Source organism: Egretta garzetta, unplaced genomic scaffold (genome assembly GCF_000687185.1).
Source record: "Egretta garzetta isolate BGI_Z169 unplaced genomic scaffold, ASM68718v1 scaffold582, whole genome shotgun sequence".
Taxonomy (NCBI): domain Eukaryota; kingdom Metazoa; phylum Chordata; class Aves; order Pelecaniformes; family Ardeidae; genus Egretta; species Egretta garzetta.
This window is the reverse complement of record NW_009258956.1, coordinates 109,030-136,447: the sequence shown is the minus strand read 5'-3', so window position 1 is coordinate 136,447 and position 27,418 is coordinate 109,030. Positions and strand designations below refer to the sequence as shown.

The following is a 27,418-nucleotide window of genomic DNA, read 5'->3' as shown; positions in this document are numbered from 1 at the left end:
CCCCGGGGAGGGCCCGGCCCGGCGGGGTGCTCTGTTTGCGCGGCCGGGAGCACCGGAGGGGAAGGGGAACGGGGCGAGGGGAGCTGGGCCCGCCCGTGCTGTGTTGAAATGGGCGCTTGCTGCGAGGCGGGGCTTTCCGTCGCAGGTTTCTCAGGCCAGAGCAGCCCAGAGGTCTGTCACTGCGGCGCTAGGTAACAGTACCCTGGGGGGAATACGCTGTGAAGAGAACACCTCGGCTATCACGAGAAAGCGTTGATTAAAGGCTTTTTTCCTAACATCACATGTGCTGGCTGTTTGCATCTGGGGATAAAAGTGCCCACCATGTTGGTGTGTGGCATGGATGTGTTTTTCCCCCTCTTGCAGGGCTCTCCGACGCAGCCCTTAGCGCAGAAGGCAGGGTTCTTGTTCAAACTAGGCCTCCGACATGGTTTAAGCCCATTTTGGGTTTTTCTTCAGTGCAATGAAGAAGCACTGGCAGGCCAAGTAGGTGATGGAGGAAGAACCATTGCGGGACCGCTTTGTGAATCACACCAGGTTTTTCTGTGATTAATTGAAATTAGTCTGAGTTGTTCTGTTCTAGAAAGTGCTGCTGCCAAGAGGTTACCCTCTCGGGCCAGCACAGGCAGTCGTGTTGCTGCCCAGCAAACCAGGAATAAAGGGTGAAGGATTTCAGCCTAGTCAGCATCCCTGGCTGGTCTGCTGCACAGAGACTTGTGCCTGTGCAGTAGAGGGGTGGCGAGACAGGACTTGCACATCAGAGAAGGGGCAAGACTTGTGTTCAGTGAGAGCATTAGTTAAATGTTAGTTCAAATGTTGCAAAGTTGCCTTTAAATGTGAATATCGACTGCATGATTACTGCTGAAGTACCATGGGGATTTGTGTTGTCCTTAGTGCTGTGCAGCAGGGTTACAAAGTAGTAGTCCTTAAGATTTCCAGCTGTGGGAGGGTGTCTTTGCATTTTAAGAACTTGCTTCCAACATATCTTTAGAGTGAAGAACAGAGATACGGTGAAGGGGGAAAGATGAAATTTTCAAGTGTCCTAAGCATATTTTTCTATTTATACACGTGCTTTCTTTAAACTGGGTTATAAACAACATCTTCAGAGTCACGTGGCAAGTCCACAGCACAGCCAGGAATAATATTCAGGTCTCCCAGCTGCTGGTCCCGCAAGTTCCCCACAATGTTTTCACATTTAGAAATCTTAGTCTCACGGCATGCAAAAAGGTTAAGCAGTCTCAATACTCTTCTAACAGTTGTCTGTTGTCTTTTTTTTTTTTTTCTCCGTATCTTCCTCCTCAGAGCCTTCTGTTACAAACACTTTCCCCCACACATCAAGGTCTCAGTGGAGTCCTGGTGAAACAACGCATAATTCAAGATCCAGTCAGGCTTTGCAATCTCTTAGGTGAGTCCCAAAGAGCAACTGTACAGGCGGAGGAGGGGAAAGGGTCTTATATAGTAAAAATATTCACTTTTCCTTACCTTCACTGCCTGTGTTCCTGAAACTGAAATAAAGCTGCTCTGTTCTTGGCTTTGGGAGCTGTGTGCCTTTTACAGGGGTTCTGAGATTTTGTTTGGTGACAGGGATGAACAATGACACCTTTCCACAAGGAGCTCAGCGTGATTAAGTAAGCACTTGAGTCATTAGACCTAGAAGCTAATTTAAAAACTGCAGACTTTAAAGTAGAGAATCTTTCTCTGCCTCATTAGCAAAGCCTAAGAAGGAAATGTCATTCACCTTTGTCAGAAATCACATCGTATGACCTTGCTGAAAGCCTTGCACTGGAACAAGCTAAATGTGTATGTTAGAAAATGTTACCCAAATTCTTAGAGCAAAAGCACAGAAAGGTGAAACAAAGGCAATTCTTTTTCTTGCTACCCTCTTCAATTTGGAAAGACAAGTTTGCCAATGCCTTTGAGATTTGAACCAAACTGGTCGCAGCTATCTGGCCAGTGTGGGCCTGGTGAGCTTGGGCTGCTTTACCGTTAAGAGGATTGGGGTTTTTTAAGTTAAAATAAAAATATATGGATACCTTTCAAGTGGCAGTGCATCCTCTAGTAGAACTAGCAGTGGACAAGCAGTCCAGTTTCTGGGCTTACTCCTCTTTCTGGAGCCTTCATGAAAGACCACGGGAAATAACGGAAGCTGCTGTCCTCGAGTCAGTTGTCTTGCTTCTGAACTTTTTCCTGGTGGAAAAAGACATTGGTTGCTTTTTTTTTTTTTTTTTTTTTTTTAGCAGCAACTGTGACTCCTCCTGTTTGTAGCCTTACTTTCTTGGCTTTTATTAGAGTATCCTAACAGCATTTACTGAGAAACTGGCATTTAACTCTAGCAGATACATTTCCTCTAATAAGCATTTACAGTCCCTAGTCTGAGCTGACTTAACTTAACTGACCATACCAGTGTTAACTGTGGGTTTATGCCTTGGGAAATATGTGCATGTTTCAGCACTGAAGAAATTTCTCCAAATAATTTTCTTTGCTCTGTTAAAATAATCTCTGAACAAAGACCTATTTTGATTGGATTGTCAAAAAATGTATATTTATATAAGGAAACCAAAGGAATCTGTCCCTCCCATTGCTCCCTCTGGCAAGGCTGTCCCATTTCCTTGGCACGCGAATGAAGCTGTGTGCTTGGGTGGATGTGGAGCTTAGCTTTCTGGGCATTTGGAGCTCCCACGTATTTCTCCCATCCTCAGTCCCCCTCTGTCACTGTCTCCTGAGGTCTTCCGGTAGTAACTACTTAACTCTGCTTGCCTGCAGGTAGCACTTACTATTTTAGTACTTCAAGCTCTCAAGGGAGTAACCAGAAGAATGGAGGATTCAAAAAGAAATCTCCACAGGAGGAAGAGGGTATGTATGTGCCAAATGGATATTTAATGAAACTGTGTGTGTGAGGGGTAAGGGTGGACAGCATGGAAGATCCACCTTAATGCTTCTCTCTCTGTGTATTGTAAACCTGTACCTGTAACCTGCCACCGCTCCAAGGCCGTGGCTAAGAACAAGTCTGAAGAGGCATTTTGGTTTAGGTGATGGAATACTAAGGCTTAAGACAGATCATGAAATGGATTCTCTTTCTGTGCTGCTGTGCATCCTGTACAAATAATCTCATTGATGTTTGCCTTAGTTTTGCCACTTTACATAGGGAAACAGTAGTATTTACCAAGTTTTGATTTGGAGGTTTTGTTGTAGCACATTTTGACTTAATAAAGAACTTAATCTAGTTAATGCAAGTTTAAGTTGCTGGGTTTTTTTCTTACTTCGTTTACCTTCATTGCAGATGTGTGTCTACTTCTAGTGATTTACAGAGCTCAAAGTTAAAAATAGATTCCTTAAAGAGTTCTTAGCTCTGTTACTAATGGCACTTGCCCAGAATTTTTTTTTTTTTTTTTTTTTTTTAAATCAGTCTTCCTAGATACTGTTTTTTGCTTGTCTTGTACTGCCTAAGCCCCAGGCATCCTGCAGTACAGGACTTGAAAATGAGTTTTATCTCACTAAATGTGTTCTGGAACCTAGGGATCTATGTGGAATGCCAGATTATGTTGAGAAGTCGAGGAGTGCCATCTCTGTACCTTGAGCTTAAGCGGGTGAGGGATTTAGTGACACTAATGGGAGGCGGAGGTGCAGGGGAATAACTTCTGTGTACTAGGCAAAAACCTCGAGTAACTTCTGGCAGGCAGCGTTATGATCCTTGTAGGAGGCACTGTTATCTTCTACCAGGAGGTTTTTGCCAAACATCTTTCAAATAGGAGTGGATTTGTGGGTGTCCCTTCAAGTCTTAGTATTGTTGTCACCTTTCTGCTGTTTGTAGATTGGCAACAGCTGCATTCCATTTAAAAAGTGTAATTTGACTCTTCCGGTTCTGTAAAGAAAATTCTTTGCTCCCTTGTGAGTACGTGCTCTTTCCCTCCAGCCTCCCAAGAACTGACGTGCATGCAAAGATTTTCTAGGCTCTGGATAAGGCATGTTTTCAGACTCTGTGATGGAGATTTTTAGCTGTGAAGTCCCACAGCTGATGGCATGTGGGGCAGTTTTAAGAACGATGTCAGGTGAAGGTCTCCTTCCTCTGTCTTCTCATTAATGCTTTCAGAAGCATAACGAAGACCTGATCGCTTTCTTTATTTTATGATATTAGTCGATGCTTGCAGAGGCTGGTGATGTCTTAAGAGCGTTTATGTGGCTATCTGTTGTGCTGCTTGTTTCCTGGACCCTTGTGCGAGGTATAAAGCTTCTGGAGATGGTGGGCTCCAGGCCTTTGTACTGTGAGTTGGCACTCAGCATCGTTTAAGCCACACAAATTGTAATATAGTTTTATAAATTATATGATAAACTTTTACCTAGGTGTCATCAGATAATGTAATAGCTTGGGTTTTCCTTGGTTGTGCTTAAAAACAATGGTAGTTGAAACTTATGGTTAAACAAAACGGTAGCTTAAACACAATCCTCTTGGGCTAACTAACTTTTGAACAAAAGCAGTCAGCTGCTGATGACTTTTAGCCTGACTTCTGTCATTGCATGCAATCTGTTTAAGGGAAGAGCAGTGGCTCCGCCTGTTTGAGCCATTTAACTGGGCTGAAGTCTTCAATGGGATGCGAGTGCAGGTATCACAGAGTCCTCATTAAGGAAGTCAGAGCTTAGAGGTCGGAGCCTTGGGTGTTTGCAAGACCACACAGGGTGACTGTGAGCACAGCGCCTTGAAGAAGTATTGTAGCTGTTAAAATTAGTAAACAGTAACGTGCCGTGTTCGGTGGCCTCTTTTTCTCCTGTGATTAATGGATAGCTTGACTTCGAGAGGTGGAATGCTACCCCATGTCTCCAGGGGAATACTCGTCTCTGCAGTAATTATTAAAAAGAACTCTTCAAACTGTCACTGCAGCCCTTGCAAGATTCTAATCAGAGAGTTCAGATTTGGGGTTAATGGCAAATCATTGCTTCATGGAGGCTTTTGGAGACTAAAAAGCTGGAAGCGTTCCCACAGCTGTTGCTTCCAAGTGTCACATCCAGTTACTGGTTCTCATTTACTGAATATTGCGGGGTAGCTTATGGTGCAGTATGAATGTTACACTGTAAAGACAGTTGTACTTTACATAAGCTTAGAAATAGATTGATTTCATCCTTAATTAAATGCAGAGTAGAAGAAAGCTTTGTGTTGTCTTCTAGCTTTCTAGAAATGGTATTTTTCCCTGAAATTATTCAGCTGTAGGCTAAAGGTCCTCGGCAAGCCTAATTCCTAGAAACCGGAGAAGCTGTTTGTGTCAAGGTAGCTAATGGCCGGGTTTTACCCTGTGGGGATGTTTTCGTGATAGTATCCTCAGTTATGTGTGCTTTAGAACATATTATGTGCCTCCTCGCTTTGTCTGAAATTGAATACAGAGAAGTGCTTCAGCAAGAGTCGACTCTGAGACCTCTAAGGAACTTGCATAGCAATAAGACGGGCTTGCTTTCTGTCGGTACACACTTTTCTAGAGTAATTTCATTTCTCTATAGATATTTTTTTATTTAGAACTTGCTCAGCTTTTCAGGATATTGCCCAGACTAAGGTCTCTATCGTACTATATTTTAATTTTCTTTTAATAAGACTGGAGTGGATGTCATCCTGCAGCTTTGTGATGAATTGCTTTGTTCTAATAAAGCTGGATCTAGCCGATAACACAGGAGTGAGGAGATGGCATTGAAGAACAAAGTGGATGGGCTGGACACAGTGTCTGAGCTTGTCACTCTCTTTTGAAATTACGACCTTATCTGAAAAGCTGCGTTGTTTCTATTTAGGAACAAGCCTTTCCTGTTAAATGTGGAGCAGAGCTGGGAAACGAGTGAAAAATGATGCTGCATATCTGAAGGACAGAGTACTTTTTTTAGCATCTGACTGGGTCATGTGTTTGTCCCTTGGTTTTGTTGCAGTGTGTGTAGGGTCTAATTGGTGGCTAGTGATAAATGCTAGTGTCAGAACGTTTGTTATGAATTTGCAAATAAATCTAATCTGGGCTGCAGCAGGCAGATGCACTAGCAGTCCAGTGGCGCGGAATTAATTTATTTCTGGGTGTTGAATAGTATTTATGTATGCCATGTTGCTGTTGATGTTAAATTGTATATCAAGAACAAGTGCTAAATTATATATGGAGAACATCCACATATGACTGGGAAGAGGCGGAGATATTTGTTGTCATCTTAACAACTCAAACACTAGCTAGCAGTTGACATTGAACTGTGCTGTGGCGGTCCTCTGCAAACCACAGAATTTTAAAATTGCCTATGCAGTGCAAAAAAAACATTGAGAGTCTGGGGAAAAAAAGGTTTGGTGGCAAATACTTAAAGTAAACCATCCCTTTTTGTCATGTCATCACTTCAGTGTGTCACTAGTACAGTAAAGGTGGGGGAAAGCACAACTAGCATGGGAATCCTTCGATATAGATCCTTAATGTGGACAAGTTATCAAACCTTTCTAAGCATGAGGTTGGCTGCGTAGCATGGGAGAAAACTGCAGTTCTGTTAAGAGAGCGAGATTGATTTGCAGTGTATTTATATGCAGGGGTAAGCTGCGCATCATGTCTCCTGTGCTATTTCAGATTTACCGCAGAGGCAGGTATTTTCTTAGTAGAAATGTTGTTGGTCTCATGATACAGGATGCTGGCAGATCAGGAGCTCACCAGGAAGCAATTATCTTCTATAATACTGTGCTATGTGATTTACCAGTGGCACTACGACTGGTTTTACTCACTCCTAATGGTTTTCCGGTGGATGTGTTAGCAACAGCCTGAGGACTAGGCAGCGTAGAAGCGTTTTATATAGAAGTGGGCTGTAGTCAGTCTGGAGTTCGATTTTTAGCGACAAGGGTCCGATGGCTTTATTTGGCCTATATCCATATTAGGCCAGGCAAGTGAGATAGTCTCTCATTTTAGGAGAGAATGACGTTTGGTGGGATTGCAATGGGTCTAGTGGACTATAACCCTCTGAAGTCTCCCAGGCCAGGATTAGACTGCCTTAAAACATGAAGTGATGATTGGTGCTCTTCAAAATGTCCAAGATTGCTGTCTGTCTTTGTACATGATCAATCACTTCTGGAAGTGAGGGGCTTGCTTTGGCTTGCTGACGCTTCAATTCCTCCTCTTACTGAAGCAATAATTAAAGCAAAAGAGGTGATCCTCCATAATCTTCTCCATGTACACAGTGCCTCACCGCACAGCTTTTGGGGCATTGGGGAGCAGCTGAATATAGCTGCAGCAATGTGATCCAAGCAGATTTTTTTGCTGGCTAGCAGGATGCAAATTTGCCTCCTTCCAGGCAACTGTTAAGTTTACATGTGAGTGCTTGTGCTTTCATAACCAGGCTTTTGACCTGGTGCTGTTCCATGTGTACGGCTGAGGCCCGGTGGTCTGACAGTCTAGAAGCCAGCAAGGTCTGGGAATGTCATGCAGTCCAAAAAACTGACTCAGTTGCGTAACCTCGGGCAAGTCACGCAACCTTCATTGTGAGTCAAGCCAGAAAATTGCCTGTGCAATGCAAGTTAGGTACTGCTTCTGAGTCTAGTCCTTCAGGAGAAACCAAACATGCAACAAAAAAACCCCGAAAGGTACTGTTGTGTTAATCTTTGTCATTTAATTGTCCCTTCTTTGGGTCAGAAAGCTCTGTAATTACATGCTCATATCTTTCCTCTCCTATATATATAACAAAAAAACCCCGAAAGGTACTGTTGTGTTAATCTTTGTCATTTAATTGTCCCTTCTTTGGGTCAGAAAGCTCTGTAATTACATGCTCATATCTTTCCTCTCCTATATATATATTTTTTTTTTTTTTTTTTTTTTTTTTTTTAATAAAGAGGATGAGAAACGCAGGAAAAGGGAAAATCAGATGCATCTTGAACGCTTACGGGCACTCCTCATCATAACTTTCATAGTGCTGATGTTTCGATTCACGGTCAGCGACAGCAGAGAAGGGACCAACATTTCCTGGAACTACTTTGTGAATGAGATGCTGGCAAAGGGAGAGGTCCAGAGAATTGAAGTGGTGCCGGAGAGCGATATTGTGGAAATTTATCTGCACCCAGGAGGGACTCCGCATGGACAAGTTGTGAGTGACTTTCTACAATTGGAATGAATAATCTTAGATTATACTGTTGAGTTAGTGAATACATGTTGGGTAAAACTCTAGTTGGTAAATTTGCTCTTCATTATATTTTCTCTTTCTTGTATTGAAAGTTCAGGGGAGGACTTCTGTTACTCATATCAACTTGGAAACTAAGACTTTTATTTTAAATTGTAAAAATAATAATGGCCTGGGAGAAAATCTTATAAGTGTCCAAAAAGCTGGAAAAATTCAATAGTTTTTTTTCTTACTGGCTCAGTCTGATATGTGAGAAGGTGCCTAGAAGATTGTAAACTCTTACTACTAGCTCTTGTTTCAAAAATTTTCTCCTATTTGGATTTTAGTTTCAGGTGTTCTGTCAAACTCCATCAGACTTCCTTCCTAAATAATCTTCCAAAATGAAAACAAAGCAAAGTTTGATCGCATGCTTACTTCAGGAGTTGCCACTAAGAATCATTACAAACTGGCTTGAGAAATTAAAATACTGTTCTGGGATACATCCTGTTTTGTTCAGTGATTTAAAACTGCTGGATGAAATTAATTTCTGACAAAGATACAGAAACAAGATCCAAGAAGTCTTGAGTGGGGCACAAGATACCTCCATCCCAATGATGTAGTTTTCCACATGTAGTACCTTGGGCTCAGACAAAATTTTGTATCAGCATAACTGGGTTTATAATGCAGACTCCGTCCTTCAGCTTGCCTACCGTGTTGTTGCGCCTCCTTGTTTCTAGAGAGCTGAGACTTAGTTCCTGACTTCTGTGCTTTCGTAAGGTGCTGAAAAGATTAGAGGTGTGCTGGAGCTGTGGTGTCAGTCATCTGCTCACGCGTTCATTGGTGCAGTATCAAAGGGTGTAACATAAAGCTAACTTTTATTTGACTTGTGCACTTCTGCGCCTTGCCATATCCTTATGCTACAATACTTATATGCTGCTTTTGATTGCATGTCCCCAGAACGTTACCCTGTTGTACACAATGCGGGTGGCAAACATTGACAAATTTGAAGAGAAGCTGAGAGCTGCGGAGGATGAGCTGAATATTGATGAGAGAGAGAGAATCCCTGTTTCCTACAAACATCCTGGATTTTATGGAAAGTATGATATAAATTTGTGCTTACTGTTGGTCTTGTATTGGTGACAACATCCCTCGCTTGGAGAGGAAAGTGCCTTTCAACTAAATGTTGTTGTAAATATAGAACGAAAAAGTGGTCCCAGTTTTGGACCACTTGCCCCATCTTTCCGAAATAGGCATGCTCTAGATGTACCTTAACATTTCAAAAGTGAGGGTCCCGAGGAGGTGTCTGTAACTGCAGTGTGCAGCAGACCGAAATATTTCGGGTCGGTGTCAGCAAGCCTGAGGAAAGTCTGTCAGTTGTGTGTTCTCGCACAGCTGAGCACTTTCTGTCCTTATAGTCAATTCTTCAAGCGCAGAGTGTGATGGAAATCCTGACTCAATAAGTGATGTTACGCCCTGGTCTGTGGAGAATGCTGGTGGTGCAGTAAGCCTTTCCCCATAAGTGCTTCGGGGAAGGCCCATGGTGGTTGTTCAGTCTGTAAAAATAAACACCTAGTTTTGGCCTGCTTCTCCAACAGCTGTAGATCAGAGGACAGCCTGTGCTGGCGCTCGCTCCAGCTGTGAGCCACACACTGAGCAGAGCAGCTTTGATGCTTGCATACAAAATCTCAGTGAGAAGAGTACTTCTGTTGAACTTACAGCCCCTTTCTGTGACCTGAAACCAAGATCCTCTGCTTAAAAAACAAAATAACGCTCAAAGCTTTTAATTCTGAAATGAGCTATAATGAGCAAGAGGAGGGAAGATCTGTCAGAAGACTCTAGGGCACTGGTGAGATTTTATTCTGTGCTTGTGTATGATGTATTCATGTTTTGTGGTCACTTGCCGCTGAGGTGACTTCTTTGCCCGTATATTAAGACCAGCAGCTTGGTTTTTGCAAAACAGGATTTATGAGGTCCAGAGTACAAAACGGGCTGTGAAGCTCACTCAGTAGGCTTGAACAAGTCCACCTCCATCACCGACGGCCATTACACTGCTGTAGAAAGATGCTTTCCTTAAGTGTGGGGAGAGACTCCAGCATTTGAAGAGCTCTCAACTAATTGCTTATTCTAAAGTACGAACAGAGAGGTGTAGTGCAGCAGGCCTGCCTGCCAAGTAAAGCAATCCTGATCTCTGACAACCAGGAAAGATAGCATCATGCCGCTGTTGTTATCACCGAGGTGGCCTGGTGCACCACGCAGAGCGTGCCGTCTCCTTTTAGTAGCTCGTAGGGTTTGGAGCGCAGTGACTTTCCCACTGTAGGTGGGGATGGCCAGTGTGTGTAATTCTTCCTCCCAGATGCCTTACTGAAAACATGAAACAAACATTATGTTCGTGTATGAATGGGTACCTGGATTGGATTTTGTCTAGTTGTCCTCTGAACAACATTTGCACATTTTTAATACGCAGTTTATATGAAGATAAACTTTTTTAATTGATCATGCAGTATAAGACCTTTAGTTGAAATTCAGAACTTGGCAATTTTTTCAAACATATATAACAGGAAGAGTAGACTGAACAATTACTCAGCCACCAACACAAGCTGCTTCCCCTGAAAAGACTTTTTTTTTTTTTTAAGAGATATTGCAGGGTCTGAAGTCTCTCAGGAGACTTGATGAATGTCTGGAGAATTCAGAGTCTCAGCCTGGAGTTTGAACTGCGAGGTGCAGAGCACTTGCAGCTTGGATTCAGTTTACTCTGAGATGTGGGCGCTCAATGTGTTTCAGAATTAATCCTGTTTGCGTAGTTGACAAATTGAAAGTGACTTTCAGTTTCTAGTGTTGCCTACAATCTCTCACCGAGAAGAAACAAACGCAGCTGGGTATATAGCACGTGCTGGTCCCCTTGCTTCAGTAAATCATCCCTCTGTGAGAGATGGAACACAGATTCCTAGTCTGAAGACAAGGCAGAAGTGTGGTGAGACCAGATGATTTCACAGGCATGTGAGGCAGAACAGGGTCCCACAAATCTCAACCTGTCATCTGACATATGATCAGTTTTCCTCCTACTGGAAGCATCCTTTTTTTAGAGCTCACAGGATATTTGTCCTCAGCGTGTTTGTCTTGTAACTGTATTAGACCTGCAGGGTCATCTCTGCTCCACATCTCCTTCCTAACGCAATTGGTATTGCAAAGGCTCCAGAAAATTGATGAAGTTAATTGCTGTAGCACTTCCTTCTGGCATAAAGGACTTCTGGGAGACATGGCCAGGGAGGGCCAACCAGGCTAGGTAGAGCAGCCTCTTAATGGGAGACCCGCACTGGGATTTCCGCCAGGATTAGGGGAGGTGGAATCTCCCTAGTGTTGCTGGATGCAGGTCTTCTGCAATGAGCTCCCTTTGGATGAACTACCAGCCCCACCGGATTCTGCTCCGGGTGTGATTTGGCTGCCTGAAGGTCCCATTTGTTTTATAAGTAGGAATGCCTCTGAAGGGGATGATGAGGTTGAATTTCTTCCACAGCTGTAAGCAGTATCTGCCAGTGTCCTCTGCTTAACTTTTTAGGTTATGTAATTGTTGGGGTTTTGTATTTTTTTAATATATATATTTTATATGTATATAAACTCTGTAAAGGTTCCATTTTCTCAGTTGTGTCTGCTCATTGCTGTACTTGCAGCCTAAGTGTCAGGACCTTTAAAATACTGAAAATATTTATGTCAAGTAATATTTACCAAGTTGTGGCTGAACACCTCAATTTGTACCCGTCTTGCTTTTGTCCTTTCAGTGATATCATTTCCCTGATAGTGACACTTGTGGCTGTGTCCATGTTGTGGAGCATCTTCCGCCTTATTAGGGTTGCAGGCCGGGTAGGAGGATTCAACGCCTTTGTGAGTATCCTGGATCTTGATGTTGTTTTGCAGCCTGTGGGTAGTCTTGTCTTCTGCTGGCCTAATCCCCTCCCCTTTTCCCAGCAAAGTCAGTGCAGAATGAGAATTAACTGGTGCCAAGGACTCTCCAGTCTTGACACATCTTGCATCTTTTCCTGTCCTGATCATCTGACTAGATTGTACAGTAACTGGCCTTAGCTGAGGCGCTTTCTCTGCTATTTTCAAAGCTTGTTAATGAGTTGCAGCTGCAGATGGTGTTTTTCACTGGGCCCTGCCAATATGCCTCCCATACAGCCAGAAGTAGGAATTGCTGCTTTCTGCAAAATGAGTTCTCAATTTATAAAATATGTTCAGATTCTGGATTTCATTATGTGTTGGCCTGTTCCGCTCATGCCACATGCTTCACTTGCAACATCAGTCAAATCTTCTCCTCCTGTCTTCCACCCTTGCCTGGATCAGCTGATGAAGCTCTGTAGAAATCAGCCTGGGGTGCACTGCCATTGACCGCAGGGATGTGAGGATGGAAATCTGGTGAATTCAGCCCCTTGTTAGATTTCCCACTCAGTCTCCTCTGCAGTTCTTTTCTGGCTTTGGGATTTTCTTCACACAAAGGGATACAGCTGCTCAGAGGAGGAGAATATTTTAAAGAAGTGTTGAGCAATGAGGGCCTTGAGGACTAGATTCTGTCCTTGCATAAGTGGGGACAGCTAGGCCCCACATGTTTAACTCTTCGTTTGGATACGCTGATGTTTCTGAGGCCTGAGAAGCTATAAACTTTCATCTCAAAGAAGAAAAAAAATCCTGAGTAGCTGTATTCTATAGAACATAATAAGCAGTTACAAGTAGGGCTTTAACTAAATTCTTGTTTTGGTTGTCACTATGGCTTAACAGACAGCAGGAGACTGAAATGGGGTGTCTGTTAAATTTGAGAACCTATAGTTCTGTCCTGGGTTGTGTTGCAGTAGAAACCAGTGGCAGCATCAGCCAGTGGTGCAAAGTGTCTGTTTATATGCATTTACAAGACAGTATTGGTAATTATTTACCACTGACAGTTACTTACCATCAATACATACTCCTCAAAACTGTACCTATCCCATATGTATTGAGGATCAGAGCATTTAGAATAGGGGAGAAGATCCCAAATAAGGTTTTGGGCATTCTGCATGGTTTTAATAAGTATCGCTGCCTGCCCTACATGGAGTTTATGCTGGATTGTGTTGGGACTATTCCTGCGGGTTTATTCTGGCTCTTCCCAACAAAATGTGGATAAGTAAACTTTGAGTCAACAATCCTGCTGTGATGTATTCCCAAAACAAAAGTTAGTAAAGCACCAATGTGTTGGTGGGCATTTTAGTTTTGTTTTTTAGGGGCAGCTTCAACCTGTGCTGTCTCCCAAAGTATAGCAAACAGCCTCTCCAGACTGTTGCCTTGTCCAGAGTCAGAGCACGTCTTCAGTACTTGTGCTGCCTTCCACAGAACCAGTTGAAAATGGCTCGTTTCACCATTGTGGATGGGAAATCTGGAAAAGGGATTAGCTTCAAGGATGTAGCGGGAATGCATGAGGCGAAAATGGAAGTCAAAGAATTTGTGGACTATTTAAAGGTATGTAAAAGTAGAGCAGAGAGAGTGCTTGCTACCTGTCTTCTGGGATAGATGGCTGACCTGGGGAGGGGGTTATATTCTTCTCTTCATCCTTCGTGATACTGAGCAGCCTTTGTTTAAATAAACTGACAGCTTTTTATGCTGGGATCAGCATGACTCAATCTCTGTATTTCCAGTTCCATAACAGGAATGCAGATGTGGCTGCACCCGTTAGGAACTCAGAGTTGCTCAGGCTGAACACAGTATCGGGAAGCTCTGGGAGACCGTATTCTTGTGCAGGTGCTTCATGTGACCTGTGGATCTGACAGAGTTGTGCTGTTCTTGCAGAATCCCGAACGCTACCTTCAGCTTGGGGCTAAAGTGCCCAAGGGTGCCTTGTTACTTGGACCACCAGGCTGTGGGAAGACGTTGCTGGCGAAGGCTGTGGCTACAGAAGCGCAAGTGCCGTTTTTGGCCATGGCGGGCTCTGAGTTTGTGGAGGTGATAGGAGGTAAGCTTCTTGAGAGGAAGAGTGTGGAGATAACTTGGTCTGTTGCAGAGTTGGAGGGGTACTGGCTGGGCCTCTTGCAAAGGGGACAGCGTTTTAGCCTGTCTTTGCATGGGGAGGATGACTTAGATAATTCTACTGAAAATATAAAAGGTTTTCAGCGATGGAGAGTGCTTAATTATGTAGTACCTAAAATGCATGCCTTGGAATTGCTAGTTGTTTCTTTCTGACAGTGTGCAGCCATGGTTCTTCACCTGAAAGCATTATCTCTCACTTCCCTGTTCCTATTATTAAAGCCACTGACTGAGGCTTCCTTCCGTGTATGAGTGCTAATGGATTTTCTGCTGCTCCCTGCTGATGGGGAAAGCATGGCCTCTTTGTGCCTTGGGATTTCCATCTTTCTCCTTTTCTTCCTTCCTCCTAGATCTCTTGAGACCTGAAAAGGGTCAGTGTGCAGAAAAATGCTGAATATTTATGCTTCTGACCTGTGGAAGGAACAGGAGTTTGTATTAGGAGCTGGGAGCAGAGCTCCTCTTACAGCAGCTGTAGGAGTCCCTGCAGTTTTGGGAGCTCAGTTAAAAGCCAGCACGCTCCAGAAGGAGCTGTGCCTAAGGACCAACCACATGAGTTCTGTGGCTATTCCTTTGTGCCGGGAGTGTTGAGAGAGGGACTGTCACATACTGAGGGTTTGTCCAGTGTCTCGTTGAGGGCCAGTAATGCTGCTCTCCAGCTTTTCTAACAATTTTAGCTACAAGGCTTGTTTCTGCTTCCCTTCCCCTATAGGTCTTGGAGCTGCCAGAGTTCGGAGCCTCTTCAGAGAAGCCCAGGCTCGTGCACCTTGCATCGTGTACATTGATGAAATCGATGCTGTGGGCAAGAAGCGCTCCACCAATATATCTGGTTTTGCCAATGCTGAGGAGGAGCAGACCTTAAACCAGCTGCTGGTGGAAATGGACGGTCAGTATTTCTCTCTGCCTCTCAGCAGTTGGGCCCTTATCACCTCAGAGATCCGAGTTGTTGGCCTGTACATCTTTTTCTTGGTTGAACTTTGCCATGCCTCTCCAGCGTTCTCCTCTTGTGAAGTCATTACAATTGCATTGAAATAAATCTCATTCTCCTCTTCCCCAGGACAAGGCTAGCTTGCACTGCACAGTCTGTTCAGGACTAAGCCCAGAACTACAGCTTGGTCATGGCCTTGCTAAAAGACCATCTGTACGACAAGCGATAGCTGTGTTTCGGGCTGCTGCTTAGTGAAGGGGTTGTGGCCCTGAAACTCAGGATGTTTTTTTCCTATGTGGACACCGGTGTGGCCTTGGCTGGCCTTGCTCTGGTTTTAGAGGTCGTCATATCACTCGCTTGAAGTGGGTCCTTTCTCTGTTCTTTCTCCCCTTCACCAGCTGCTGCAGTGAATACAGAGGAAAAGCAGCAGCTGCTGTTCAGCACAGGGTTCGTGCAAGTTGTGTGCCCAGTACTTGCTTCATGCTGGGCCAGGTTTTCCTGCAGAACCCTTGGGAATCTCCTCAAGCACCACTCTGAACCCATGTACCCCATCGTTAGTTCGTGTTTCTGAAGGCACTGTAGCATATCTCTCTGCATGTCCCTGGAGAGTTAGGCAGGACTACTCCAGAGCTGGTGGTGCCTAAGGAAGTAATTGGGCTTAAGACAGATCTCTGAGCATGTGCTGTGACTAAGTTGTGGAGATAATCCTCTTGAAATCTAGACATTTATATAGGCCTTTAAGGGGTTGGGGTTAAACCTAGTACATTTTAAAACCCTGCAGCCAACTGGTTTTGTGACTGAAGACCCTGAGTCAGAAGAGAGCGTAGTGTCACATCCAGAGTGAATTTGCACCAACAGCCACGTGAGCATCCACCTGCTAATAAAATCAACAGAAAATGTGCATTAGAGATCATGGCTGGCAGAGGGCAGCAACCCCAAAGACTCTTACTGTAGTAAATGGCTTCAGTTCAGGAGTATGTTTTCCCACCGGCAATTGGAGAAGAATTATTTACAGTGCTGGGGAACCAAAAGAAAATGAATTGGCAGCCAGGGCGCTGCTGTCTGTAGAGAGTAACATTCAGGTCCAGCTGGCCATTAAATGTCATTGAATACTTGCTGTATTCCGTTTAAGACAGGTAGGGGGTTAAAGCCTGTTAAGGTTTAAAGTCTAGTTGTCCCAGAGAGACATAAGCAATGAAATATGTCAATTCTCCCATCCTTTGACTTATTCTCAAGTTTTCTGCCTGACTATAGGATCCCTACCTAAACTGAGAGAGAGAAGCTTTGCAAACAAGCCCTGGTTTGATGCCACGCTTCTGGATGGTTTCTGGCTGTGCTGCATCTGGAATTGGCCCTTTTCTCAGACGCTTTCACACATGTGCCAAAAGGAATGTTCCTTTGGCTGTTCTTAGTCATAACTCTGTCACGGCCTGCAGCACTGACCCAGCTTGCGATGTTTCTGTTGCTAAATCTTGTTCTTGCAGGGCAGGGTAAGGAATAACTAACTACCTGCCCATCAAGGAGTGTTTGTGTCAGCCTGCTGTTCCTTGGGACAGTCCCTTGACTGTAACTGTGACGCTTGTTGTCTCATCACGCTCTTCATGTGAAAAACTAAAAGCCATCCTGCACATAAAGCATCCCCCTTTCTCTAGACCTTGGGGGTTAAAACTGCTTGGATTAACTAAATGTTTGCAGTGAAATGGGGATGCAGCCCTAAAGTAGAGCACGTCCTGCAGTTCAGCTGCCTTCTGGAGATTGCTCTGGAGTCAATCCTCCCTTCTCAAGGAGAGAAGCTGGGACTTGTAAAAATGCTTTCAGCAAAGGGTAGGTGTTCTTTCATACTGCACGCAAGATGATCTATAATTCTGGATCTCTGCCCTTGCTGCAGAAGGAGGAGAAACTGTAAGCAGGAGTGCAGCATGGCACAGAGTAGGGTGGTCCTGCCGTACAGAGACCCCTCTCTGCTTCAGCACAGGTACCATGAGGTTTTTGAAGGAGAGGAATGAGCTTCGAGTAGGACGTCCTAAATAGCCAGACAGAAATCTGGTTATCAGATACTAACACCCTTGAAACACATAATGCTGTGTAGATACTAGAAATCACCTTAAATATGTGTATGCAATTCCCTGGGGCTTTGCACAGGCACTAACTTAGGCAACTTGGCCAAGTACATAAATATACTTGGATGAACATAACTGTTTGCAGCTGTATCTGTATAGTAGATGGTCTCGACGGAAGAGGACAGTAGTAACACACAGAACAGCAATCCTGGCTTGTTGGGTTTTTTTTTCTTCTGACAGTTTTAGGGTGAGCTGGCAACAGGTTAATTCTGAATTAAATGGAGGCCCATCTGTCTGTACAGGAATATGTAGTCAGTACAATCCACATCTCAATAGCAAAAATGAAAATGTCTGATTTCCTCCAGTCTCTGGAAACTAGGCACGGTTTCTACAGGGTTTTCTTGGTGAGTCTCAGTTTGGACATTAGGGTACAACTCTATTGGAAAGTGAATTTAGAAGGTTAAGATTATCTTCAATATGTACTTTAATAGTCCCTTGTTTGCTGTGCACTGCCTAGTTTATTTTCAAGTTTATATTGTCTCATTATTTACTGTCTCATACAGATCATGTACTAAGTCCCTCATTTTGCCAAGTGCTTTATCAAACAAGAAAATAGCCCAAGGAGTTCACAATGTCAAACTGGGAGAGAGCTGACAAGGACTGTCAGGCCAGTACAAGAACCAGGGACTTGCTGTTGGCTTGTACTCCTAAGCGGTGATCTTGGCACTTGTTACCGAACTGTTATCTAACTGAGCATGGTACTTAATCGAACGCTGAAGTGCTACGTGCATCGTGGCAAAATAGTTTTCAGGGTGACAGTGAGTAAGGTTTTTTAGGAGGTTAACAGTTCTACCCAAGCACAAGCGGAGGAGTGGTGTGTGTTTGTAACAAGGAAGCCTTGAAATGGAAGGTTGAGAGCTCTGTTTTAGCTGTCTTTAGCTTAAATTGATGGTTGAAGTTCTGCAAGGCAACACCATGGAGCCAAGTTAGCTATTAATTTGAAAAAAAAAATCCTGCACAAAAGTAGATCTGTGAGTCATCAGCAGTGATTGTTGAATTTGTGTGCTCGAATGAGATTACTCAGACGTAAGGTAGAGGAAGAAAAGGAGGGTCAGGGCTGTATGGAACCTGCTCTGCAGGCTGGAGGAAGGATGAGGACACCAAGAAAAAAGCCATTATGCTAAGCTGCATGGGATGAAAATGCAGTTTGATACTCAGTAATTCTGGTACACAGGTTTTGGAGTAATTGTTGTGCTCTTCCTACAAGCAACCTTGGTTTCCTTCGCTCTGACAGCTTGCTTTGTGTTCTGGAAGCACCAGGAGTCTGGCAGGAGAAGGGGAGGGACTGGAGGGAGCCTGTACGTACAAAAGGTGTTTTTAAAACCAGAGTGACACATGTACTCCAGTCTTTGTCAAAACAGGTGCCTGGTTTGAATAGTGAATCTTCCCTCACAAACCGCAAACAAGCGGAAGAGGAATGTGACCCAAATATCTCCTCTGTTCTGGTTGCATTTGAGAGGAGCTTGACAGTCCTGGGCTGATCTGTGTTTTGTGAATGAAAACGCAGGACATCTTCTGGTAGCACCTGAAAGTCCTCAGGCAAGATCTCTCCCTGTGCTGTATCCAAGTTTGTGACCCCAAGGCTTCCCTCACGCAGGTTGACCCTGTTTTGATGATACTGTTCACAGATGATGTCCAAAAGGCTTTTGAACAACTGGCTAGAGAATTACACGGTGTAATAATGCAGATGAGATGCTCGTCAAAGTAACGTGCTCAGCGTCAGTGGGGAGCACAGCACTTGCCAGTTCAAGTGGACCCTTTTTTTTCCCTTTCCTTTTTGAAGTGGCTTTGTCTGTAAACACTGTAGATACGAAGGCTCTCTTTAAGCTGAATTTTCAGAGCTGTTTTTCATTTGTTGATGTGGCTGAGGTGGTGTTTTTGTAGGCTGTTCCTCTGGCTGATCTTTGCCTGTGGAAGCCAAAGCCTGTGACGTGCCGGGGGATGTTGCATTGGGAACAGTAATGTGAATCGGAGGCTGCAGTTGTAGGTTTCTTGGAGCAGTGTTTCTCACCACTTGGATACAGGCTTGAGAGCAAGTGGAGCAGAAGCTGATGCGAGGAGGATGCTCTCAGTGGTTCCGTTTTTTTTATGTTTGTTCTAATAGTCAGACCTATTTTAAGAGAGTCTTCCCAGCTGCAAAGCAGATAATGTACTGTACCATCTAATCCTGCCGTGTGAATGAAGCTTGCTATCCCCCAAGTGCCTGCCAGTCTCTCTGCTTATTTATCACACTCCAAAGTGCAGTGTAATACATGCCTGAAGAATGGCCGGCTTCATCGTCTCCGGGAGCTTATTTAGACAGCATCCTGCAGGGAGGAAGAGCTGAGGTTTGCTACAGCGCAAGCTGACAGAGCCGGTCCCCTGACTTACCTGTAACCTTAATCTCTCTGCTGAGCTCTTGTACGCTGACACATTTGGCAGCTCTTCTGGTGGAGCTGGAGAGAGCTGAAACTCGCCCAGCTTACGTGCATAAAGCTGCCTCTCTGCAGCGTGTGACTTGGCAGCGAAGGAAGCGCATGGGACTAACGCGTCCTTTCCCTGGGAAGGCTGCTGCGTGCCAGGGCTGTTGAATCTGCTGTAAGCAGGTGACTCATACCCAGGGGCCTGTGGGCACCTGGTGGAATGTAATAAATAAGCAGTGTGGTTCAGTGATTCAACGTGATCCCTGGCTCCCCACCCAAGCAGCGCAACCGCCTGCCCCTTTCTGCCCTCCTCCAGCTGCTACTGCTCTGGCTTCCCCAGGAAGCCCTGTCTGCCTTTGATGCCTCCATACTGCCGGCTGCTCTCGCAAAGCCTGCAAATCCTGAATGCTCCCTTCATCTTTAAGACCTGGAGACAAAACCTTCTCTGACTGTGGCTTGAGCCAGTGTGTGCTAATCACTGCAAAGCTGTTTGGTTGCGTTTTGTGTCTGCTTACGTGTCTGTGGTGCAAGTTCTGCAGGGTTGGTCTTTGCACTGGTCTGCAGTACGCCTGGGTGCCTTCTGAGCGATAAAAGATAAGGGAGAAGACAAAGATCAAATCGTGCTGTAACGTGCCCCTTGCTGGGTGGCAAGGCTATGTCCTCTCTTTCTGCCTTAACCTGAGCTGGTCAGAAGAAAGCCTGTCCCTTCCCTGGTGATCCTGGCGGCCAGTCTGTCATTGAAGGCTAAAAGTAAATGAAAGCTGAAAGGGCTTTCCACAGAAATATTTCAGAGGGAAAGGCTGTTTCAGCTAGCAAACTTCGTACAACCTGGAGCTAAAGGAGAAGGAATTGACTTAAGCCTAAGAAGGCATCTCCTAACTCATCCGAATAGAGAGATTCTGTTCTGGGTTCTAGTTGGAGCAATTTCCAAATGTGTCAAAAGGAAGAGGAGGAAAAAACCAAAAAAAAAAACCCAAAAAAACCCCCCAAAAACTACCAACATTTTAAGCCAAAGCTTATTACGTAAATGAAAAGGGAATTTCAGAGTATCCGCGATGACCAGACTGGCCTGGGTGACTTGGGAGGTTCCTTCCTGTCTTGTGCTCCTAGCTGAAGAGGGCACTTTCTCAGCCTCAGCTGCCCCAAAGGGTGCTGTAAACACCCTCTGGCTTTGTGATAAAACAGTGTAAAACATTCTGTGCATCCTGCCCTGCCCTGTCCCTTTGTATGCTTGCAGTGCAGCATCTGGGATGGTGAAAACCTTCATCTTTTGTTTTGGTTTGTTTTTTTACAGGAATGGGGACGACAGATCATGTCATAGTGCTGGCTTCCACCAACCGTGCCGATGTCTTGGATAACGCCTTGATGAGACCTGGGAGGCTTGACAGGCACATCTTTATTGATCTTCCAACACTCCAGGTATGTTCCACTTACTGCCCTGTCTTTACTGTAATGCTCACGACTCAGGTGTCCCAGTCCTTGCTGGTGACTCACTGGCCTGGCAGAGGCTGAGCTTGGAGAAGGTAGAGATGGTGAGCTTTCTGTTTGCCTTTATTTGTATTTATGTGCTCTAAACCAAGGATTTGCTAATGCAGTTGCTTGTTTCTCTGAAATGACAACTCACTGGTTTTAAGTGTCTCCGCTCTGAGAGCTTTGACGGTGAATTCTTGAGTGAGGTTCTCTTTGCCGTGCAGATGCAGAACTATGCTTGTGTCTTCTCTCCCGGAAACTGGGAACCTCCTAATGGGCAAGTTGGCTTGTGAGAGAACTTAAATTATCATGTGCCTTGAGCACCTTGTGTTCTTAAGGTTTATTGTCCTCACTATCCTTGTAAAGCTCCTCATTTTCCTTTAGGCAGCCTGTTAAGTTACTTTCTCCTTCTGAATGCTTTTTAAATCCTCCTACTAGGAGTCTTCCGTGTCCGTTGTGTTGACATTTGTAGCAGAGGGAATAGGCTCAGCTGCAGTAAAGATCTGTCTGCTCTGCCAGCACGAGCTCTTCTTCTCCCATCTGTGCTTCACTGGCGTCCTCAGAGTTTTCAGTTAAAATACCTTAAATGCCTGATACAATCTGGCACCGGAAGCATGAACTGTGCAGCTGCCCTGAAAGAGGAAGGGGAAAAACCCTGGCAACTGAGCCCATTGTTTTAATCAGGATCTCCTGGCCAGCTGAGTGAGTCGCTCCCTGGCTACTTGCCAGCCGTCATCTCACCCCCACCTTCGTCTGGGAAATGGTTGCAGGCTAAGTAGCTGGTGGATGGGGTTTTCGTTTGCGGTGCGTGAGGGAGCAGGTAGAGGCAGTCGGAGCTCCTTCTTGCAAGTGCTTTTATGGTGAGAGAAAAGTTAAGATGGATCAGAGTGAAAGTTAGGAGGGGAGAGTGGCCCTGAGAGAGAAAGCAGTGACTCATGGTAAGCCTCCATACATCTGTTGTGAATTTGAGAGCTGGGTGTTTATCAGGGCTCCTGTAGCACTAAAATGCTGTAAGGACAGCCCTGCCCTCTGGTGGCAATGTCACTGTCCCTGCTGCCAGAGGTCTGCTCCTCCCCTGCTCCCTACCCATGCATCGAAGCTGCCACGCTGTGGAGGCTTGCTGGGCTGAGGCATTCTGTTGTCTTTTCAGGAGAGAAGAGAGATCTTTGAGCAGCACCTGAAGGGTCTCAAACTGATCCAAGACGCCAACTTCTACTCTCAGCACCTTGCTGAACTGACTCCGGGCTTCAGCGGTACGACATGCTGTGTCCTTGTGGGGCTGCTCTGCCTGCTTCTAGGCTAGTTCTGCAGTTCAACCTGGACCTTCTTGGTTGCTTGGTTTTAACAGGGTATTTGGATCTGAATGGTTTTTTTTTCTTCAAGCCTTCTCCATCTCTATGGAAATAGTGGGAACTTAACCAGCTCCCTGGTGAATGGAGCTGTGATGAGCAATTGTTCATGGCTATTTTCAATCTTCTAAAACTTCTGGGACTAGCAGGGGGGGCGGGCTAGGGAAAATGCACTTTTATATTGCCTGGGTTCCTAATTCCTAAGGTGAGGAGGCACTGCTCATGCTCGTGTCCAGGCTGTTGTTGAGGATGAGGTGTTGCAGTTCAGGGGAAAGACTCTTAAGTTGATATGTTACTAGGAAAGCGATAAGAGGAATGAATAGCAATTACTTTGTTGGTCCGAGTAGAAATTGGACAGCTCTGCCTGGCTCCTGCATTGAGCCTGTTTCCAGGGTAGGTCCCTGGGAGTTTGAAACAGTGCTGAGCAAGGGGCTCCAGAGTTCCTGTTTATGTGGAGTTCCTGAAATATCCTTTCTGGCTTTCCCCTCTAAGAGGCCCCAGCATGCTGCCTTTTCATGACTTCTTTCAGCAGCCCCCCGCCACCATCACCCACCCACACAAACTCGGAACAGATGTTCTTTCTCTTCCACGCAGAGGTTGTGCGGTTGCTGTATGAACAGTGCGGTGGCCCATGCCAACCCAGACTGCCCACACCAATCCCCTGTTGCCGAGAGCCAGCCTTGGCTTTAGCCTGTTAATTGATTGCTGAACTCTGTCCTCTGTGTGGCAATGCAGGGTTCGTTGCCAAGGCAGTTGTATTGTTCAAGTCCAACATAAACACCATGGACTAGGTTTGCTCCCTGTTCCCAAGGAAAAAAACCGTGGAGGCTATTTGACTTCCTTAGGTCCTTCTCCAGATTTGTTCTTGCCTCTTCTGTCCTCGGAAATCTGTCACATAATAAATCCAATGTAATTCTTGTAAACTCTTGTCTACAGGAGCCGACATAGCAAATATATGTAACGAAGCTGCTCTTCATGCCGCTAGAGAAGGTCACAAATCCATTGATACTTTCAACTTCGAGTATGCTGTGGAAAGAGTCATTGCAGGTAAGTGACCCAGCTGCTTCTGTTGTTGTCTTACTTGTCTTTATCACGCTTCTTGAGAGAAGGCTCAAGTGGGTCGGTTACATTTGAGGAAGACAGATGGGTGCTAACTGTGCTCTGTCCTGAAGACCTTAGATGCCATAGTCACAGAAAGTTCTCTGAATGAGACCTCAGATGGTTCTATCATCCTGAATCTGCAGTATACTATATATATAATACTGCCTGAACCAGTAGCTCAGGGAAGATGGCCAGTAGCAAAATAGTGAAGAGGGGAATTCAAATCTGTATGGCTTATTTAGTTTTAAAAGGTTGGGGTTTTTTTAAAAAAATGAAGTGGAAGTGTCTCTGGGTTCTTTCTTGCTGCTCTGGACACCTGCTACATAAACATGAATAGCAAATAGGCTACACATCCTCAACAGCAAGAAATTAGAGATTTTTCTTTTTGGCCTCAAAGCACAGGCTTTGATGAATTTGCAGAATAAACTGCAAGACAGTAGAGTACTGTTCTTCCCTCTGAGAACATCCTGTCGGCCTTTCCCTGTTGCTTGTGCGATTGCCAGCAGAGGAATCTCTGGAGATTACCCTGTAGCAGTATATTATAGGGAGGGGGAGAAAAAAGAGTTCCCAGAACTCTAGACTTCACCTGAGGGATTTGAATCTGGTAGGTTTGGGTCTGAACTGCCCTGTAGCCAAGCCTTGGTTTTCATAATCAGACACTTAACTGCTTCCAGGCTGCAGTGTCATTGCCGGGGGGAGCCTGGGCAGACAGAATGGCATGCTGCGCTTTTCTTAACAGAGCGTGCAGAACGGGATGTTTGTACTGGGTCAGTTATCTCCTGATCCTGGCGTTTAGTCCTGAGTGTTTGCTTTATCAGAAAACGCCTAAACAATTCCTCATTTAAGAGAAGATTTGTTGAGAAAATTCCTGACTGTTTCACCTGCCTCTTAAAAACAAACCCTTTGGAGTTCTTTGGGTAACTGTGGCCGTGCTTACCCAAAGCCCAGGCTGTACTCAGCAGCTCCCAGGAGTGGACAGCAAGGCGACTCTGGTTGAAACACAGAAGTCCTCATCAGCCAAAGCAAACATGTGCTTTACTTTCCCATCTGCAGGATAGAAACCACCAAACTTGTAGGGATTCACTTGGCTTTTCTTTCTGAATTCCACCCTTGCCTTAGTTCCCCAGACGTGGAAGATAAGGCAAAAAGCAAGTAAGGCCACAGGGGATGCATGGCAGAAGGGATGTCTGGGATTAATGTGGTGGGGCATTGCAGGGCATGGGCTTCAGCAGTTTCACTGCTGACAAGCTGACTTGCTTCACTAAGGCTCTGTGGCGGGTAGGAGGCCATAAAGTCTTTTTGTTGCTTAATCGGACTCTTTCATATTAGCAGGACCTGGCTATTTTTTGTAGACTAAGACCAAAAGGCCCCAAACAACCCTTCAGGCCCATATATTAAATGTACCCTTGCCATGTAATAGGAACGCTTCTGGGTTTCACAATCCAGAGGGCATTTCAGTTGCTATAAAAGCTTTTCTTGAAAGAAAGAAGATATTTCTGTGCTTTCCATTATAGGCTTCTGGTTTTAATAAGAGTGGTGTGGAATCAAAAGAGAACTTTGCAAGTCCAGAGGCTCTGTCAGCCTTAAAGCTTTGTATTGCTGTAAGGGAGGAGTAAGAACTTTTCTCTGTGGTAGTCCCCATTGTGTTTTTAGTTTGGGAACAGAAAAGTAGTCAGTAAGTCAGGTCTCCTGGGAGTGAGGGAGGAAACCTGCTGGGCATACAGAGGCATTTAGGAGTTGTCTTTAGAAGATGCAGTGGAGCCTCTTTTCTTGGTGGGGTTTGTGTACACCAAGGCCAACAAAGATGCACCAGCGTTGTTTCCTGGGTTGTTTGTCTCATAAATGTGATAAGTACAGGCCTTCAGAGAACTTTCCTGCCTGGAGATTACGTTATGTAGGAAAAGAAATCATCTTTGTAGGCACGCTGTGTGCTATTGTGAAGAGCACGATTCCCCCCTTCCTTGGTGGGCTGACAGAGGAATACTTCCAGAATTTAAGTGCACGTGCGCGTGTGTTGTGTGTGTATATATATAGCATATATATGCATCTTTCTATAGAAAGAGACATACAGGCACATGGGAACGCACGGCTGAAGGCAGGGTAAGGGACTGACTGATGAAAATCAAGGCTATTGCAGTTAATCTGCTATTCCATCACCGTCATGCCTTGCGGGGCACAGTGGTTTCCAGGATCCCTGAGCAGTAATTTTACAAGATCTGTCACACTAATTTTGCTGTTTCCTTGTTTAATAAAGTTCTTGACTTTGTTTAAAAATTAATGTTAATAGAATGTTGTTTTCCAAGACATCAAGCAAGCTTGGTGTAATGCTGCTCTTGACTGCCTGCTCTACCCCCTACTGCTCCTGGCACTGTGCGGAGACATCGACTTTAAAGTACTGATACCTTTTTGCATTCAACATGCAGAGCTATAATGAGTGCTCGATATGCACTGTATTCTGCAGTTAACATATTTGCTATGTGCTAGAAGTTTTACTTGAATTCAGCATTTATTTTTTTTTTAAATCCTAATTGGACTTATTCTGCGTTACGGACTATTGAGTTGGAAAATAGACACTTTCAAAAATCACCTTTTTGGAGGAAGTATTAAGTGTGAGTTATGGCTTAATTTGCTAGTTCTCAGGAGCCTGGGAATATGCTCTTAAGGAGCATGCTGCGTCTAATCAGAGACATTTCCAGGGTCTGGAGAAAGATTTCTGTATATACTCTTGGTCTTCTGCTAATTTGAACACTCGTAATGCACAAGAATCTCAACTGGGACCTCTCATGTATAATGCAACATCTTGCTTCTCTCATGTTCTGCCTAAGGGACTGAAAGACCATACAGCAAAATCAGTATGATATTCTAGCTAGTCTCTGGTTTGGGTTTTGGTTTGTTGGAGGGTGTTTTTCCAAATGGTAGACCGACTTGTTAGATCTGTCCCTGGGCAGAGATAGAGCATAATGTGCCTTCGGCAGAGCTGGGAACAGAAGAGAGCTTTGTGTTCTAGAGCTGTGATCTAATCAAATGTTAAATTATTTGTCTAATGATTAAGGCTGCTGTAAGGAGGAGAGGGGGGAAAAGTTTCTGCCAGTGTTTTCAGGCAATCCAAGCATGGAATGCTTTCTACAGCAGGGACGGAAAGCACCTTCCGCAGCAATGTAGCTGAAGGACTTTTTACTGCCTCTTCCTAGACGGAGTGTGATCTGAAGGTTGCTGGCTGTTCAGCCACGGACTGCACTACCTTGTGGGCTTTGCTGTACAAGATTATTCCCTGCTGGTTATGCCTATTGCCTTATCTTATGGAACCCTTCTCTGCGTTCCCATAGGCACTGCTAAAAGAAGTAAGATCTTGTCACCAGAAGAGAGGAAGGTGGTAGCGTTTCATGAATCGGGTCATGCATTGGTTGGCTGGCTGCTGGAGCACACCGAGGCTGTGATGAAGGTAACTTCACTACCAGCTCTTGTGTAACGAAGCCTGGCCCTGGGTGGGAAGAGAGTCCTTTGGGGTTCCCCTGTCCAAAATGCATTGATTGTTTTGTAGTACTTGTGTTGGTTTGTGCTGTGTTACCCTGGCTTCCATGAGCTTGGAGCTGTGAATACTGCAGCAAAATAAATGGTAAATATAGAATCATGGAATCATTGAGGTTGGAAAGGACCTTTAAGATCGAGTCCAACCATTAACCTAACACTGCCAAGTCCACCACTAAACCACATCCCTGTGGAGAAATCCATTAATAGGCTCCACTGATGATAGTGATGGTGCAAAGCTGATTAACCAGCAATAGGAGAAGCCTTGCAGTTAAAAGCCAATGCTAAAGCTGTTTGGAGCAAGTGAGCCTCCTGATGCTGCTGCTCCCTTCATGCACTTCCTCCAGGTGCAGAGCGCTGCTCCGTGTGTTGTGCGTATATGAGCTCTTGCCCTGCTGTGGCTTT

General features: G+C 44.8%; 1 protein-coding gene across 1 annotated transcript in view; it reads left to right on the top strand.

The window, feature by feature from the left end:
• SPG7 (SPG7 matrix AAA peptidase subunit, paraplegin) overlaps positions 1-27,418 on the top strand; it is a 42,111-nt gene that overhangs the window by 8,758 nt on the left and 5,935 nt on the right. The window contains 12 exon segments of the mRNA XM_035890176.1: positions 1,300-1,402; positions 2,761-2,850; positions 7,814-8,064; positions 9,034-9,173; positions 11,853-11,955; positions 13,432-13,557; positions 13,885-14,047; positions 14,828-15,001; positions 20,860-20,984; positions 22,186-22,288; positions 23,321-23,431; positions 26,812-26,927. Coding sequence (XP_035746069.1) covers positions 1,300-1,402; positions 2,761-2,850; positions 7,814-8,064; positions 9,034-9,173; positions 11,853-11,955; positions 13,432-13,557; positions 13,885-14,047; positions 14,828-15,001; positions 20,860-20,984; positions 22,186-22,288; positions 23,321-23,431; positions 26,812-26,927 — 1,605 coding nt within the window.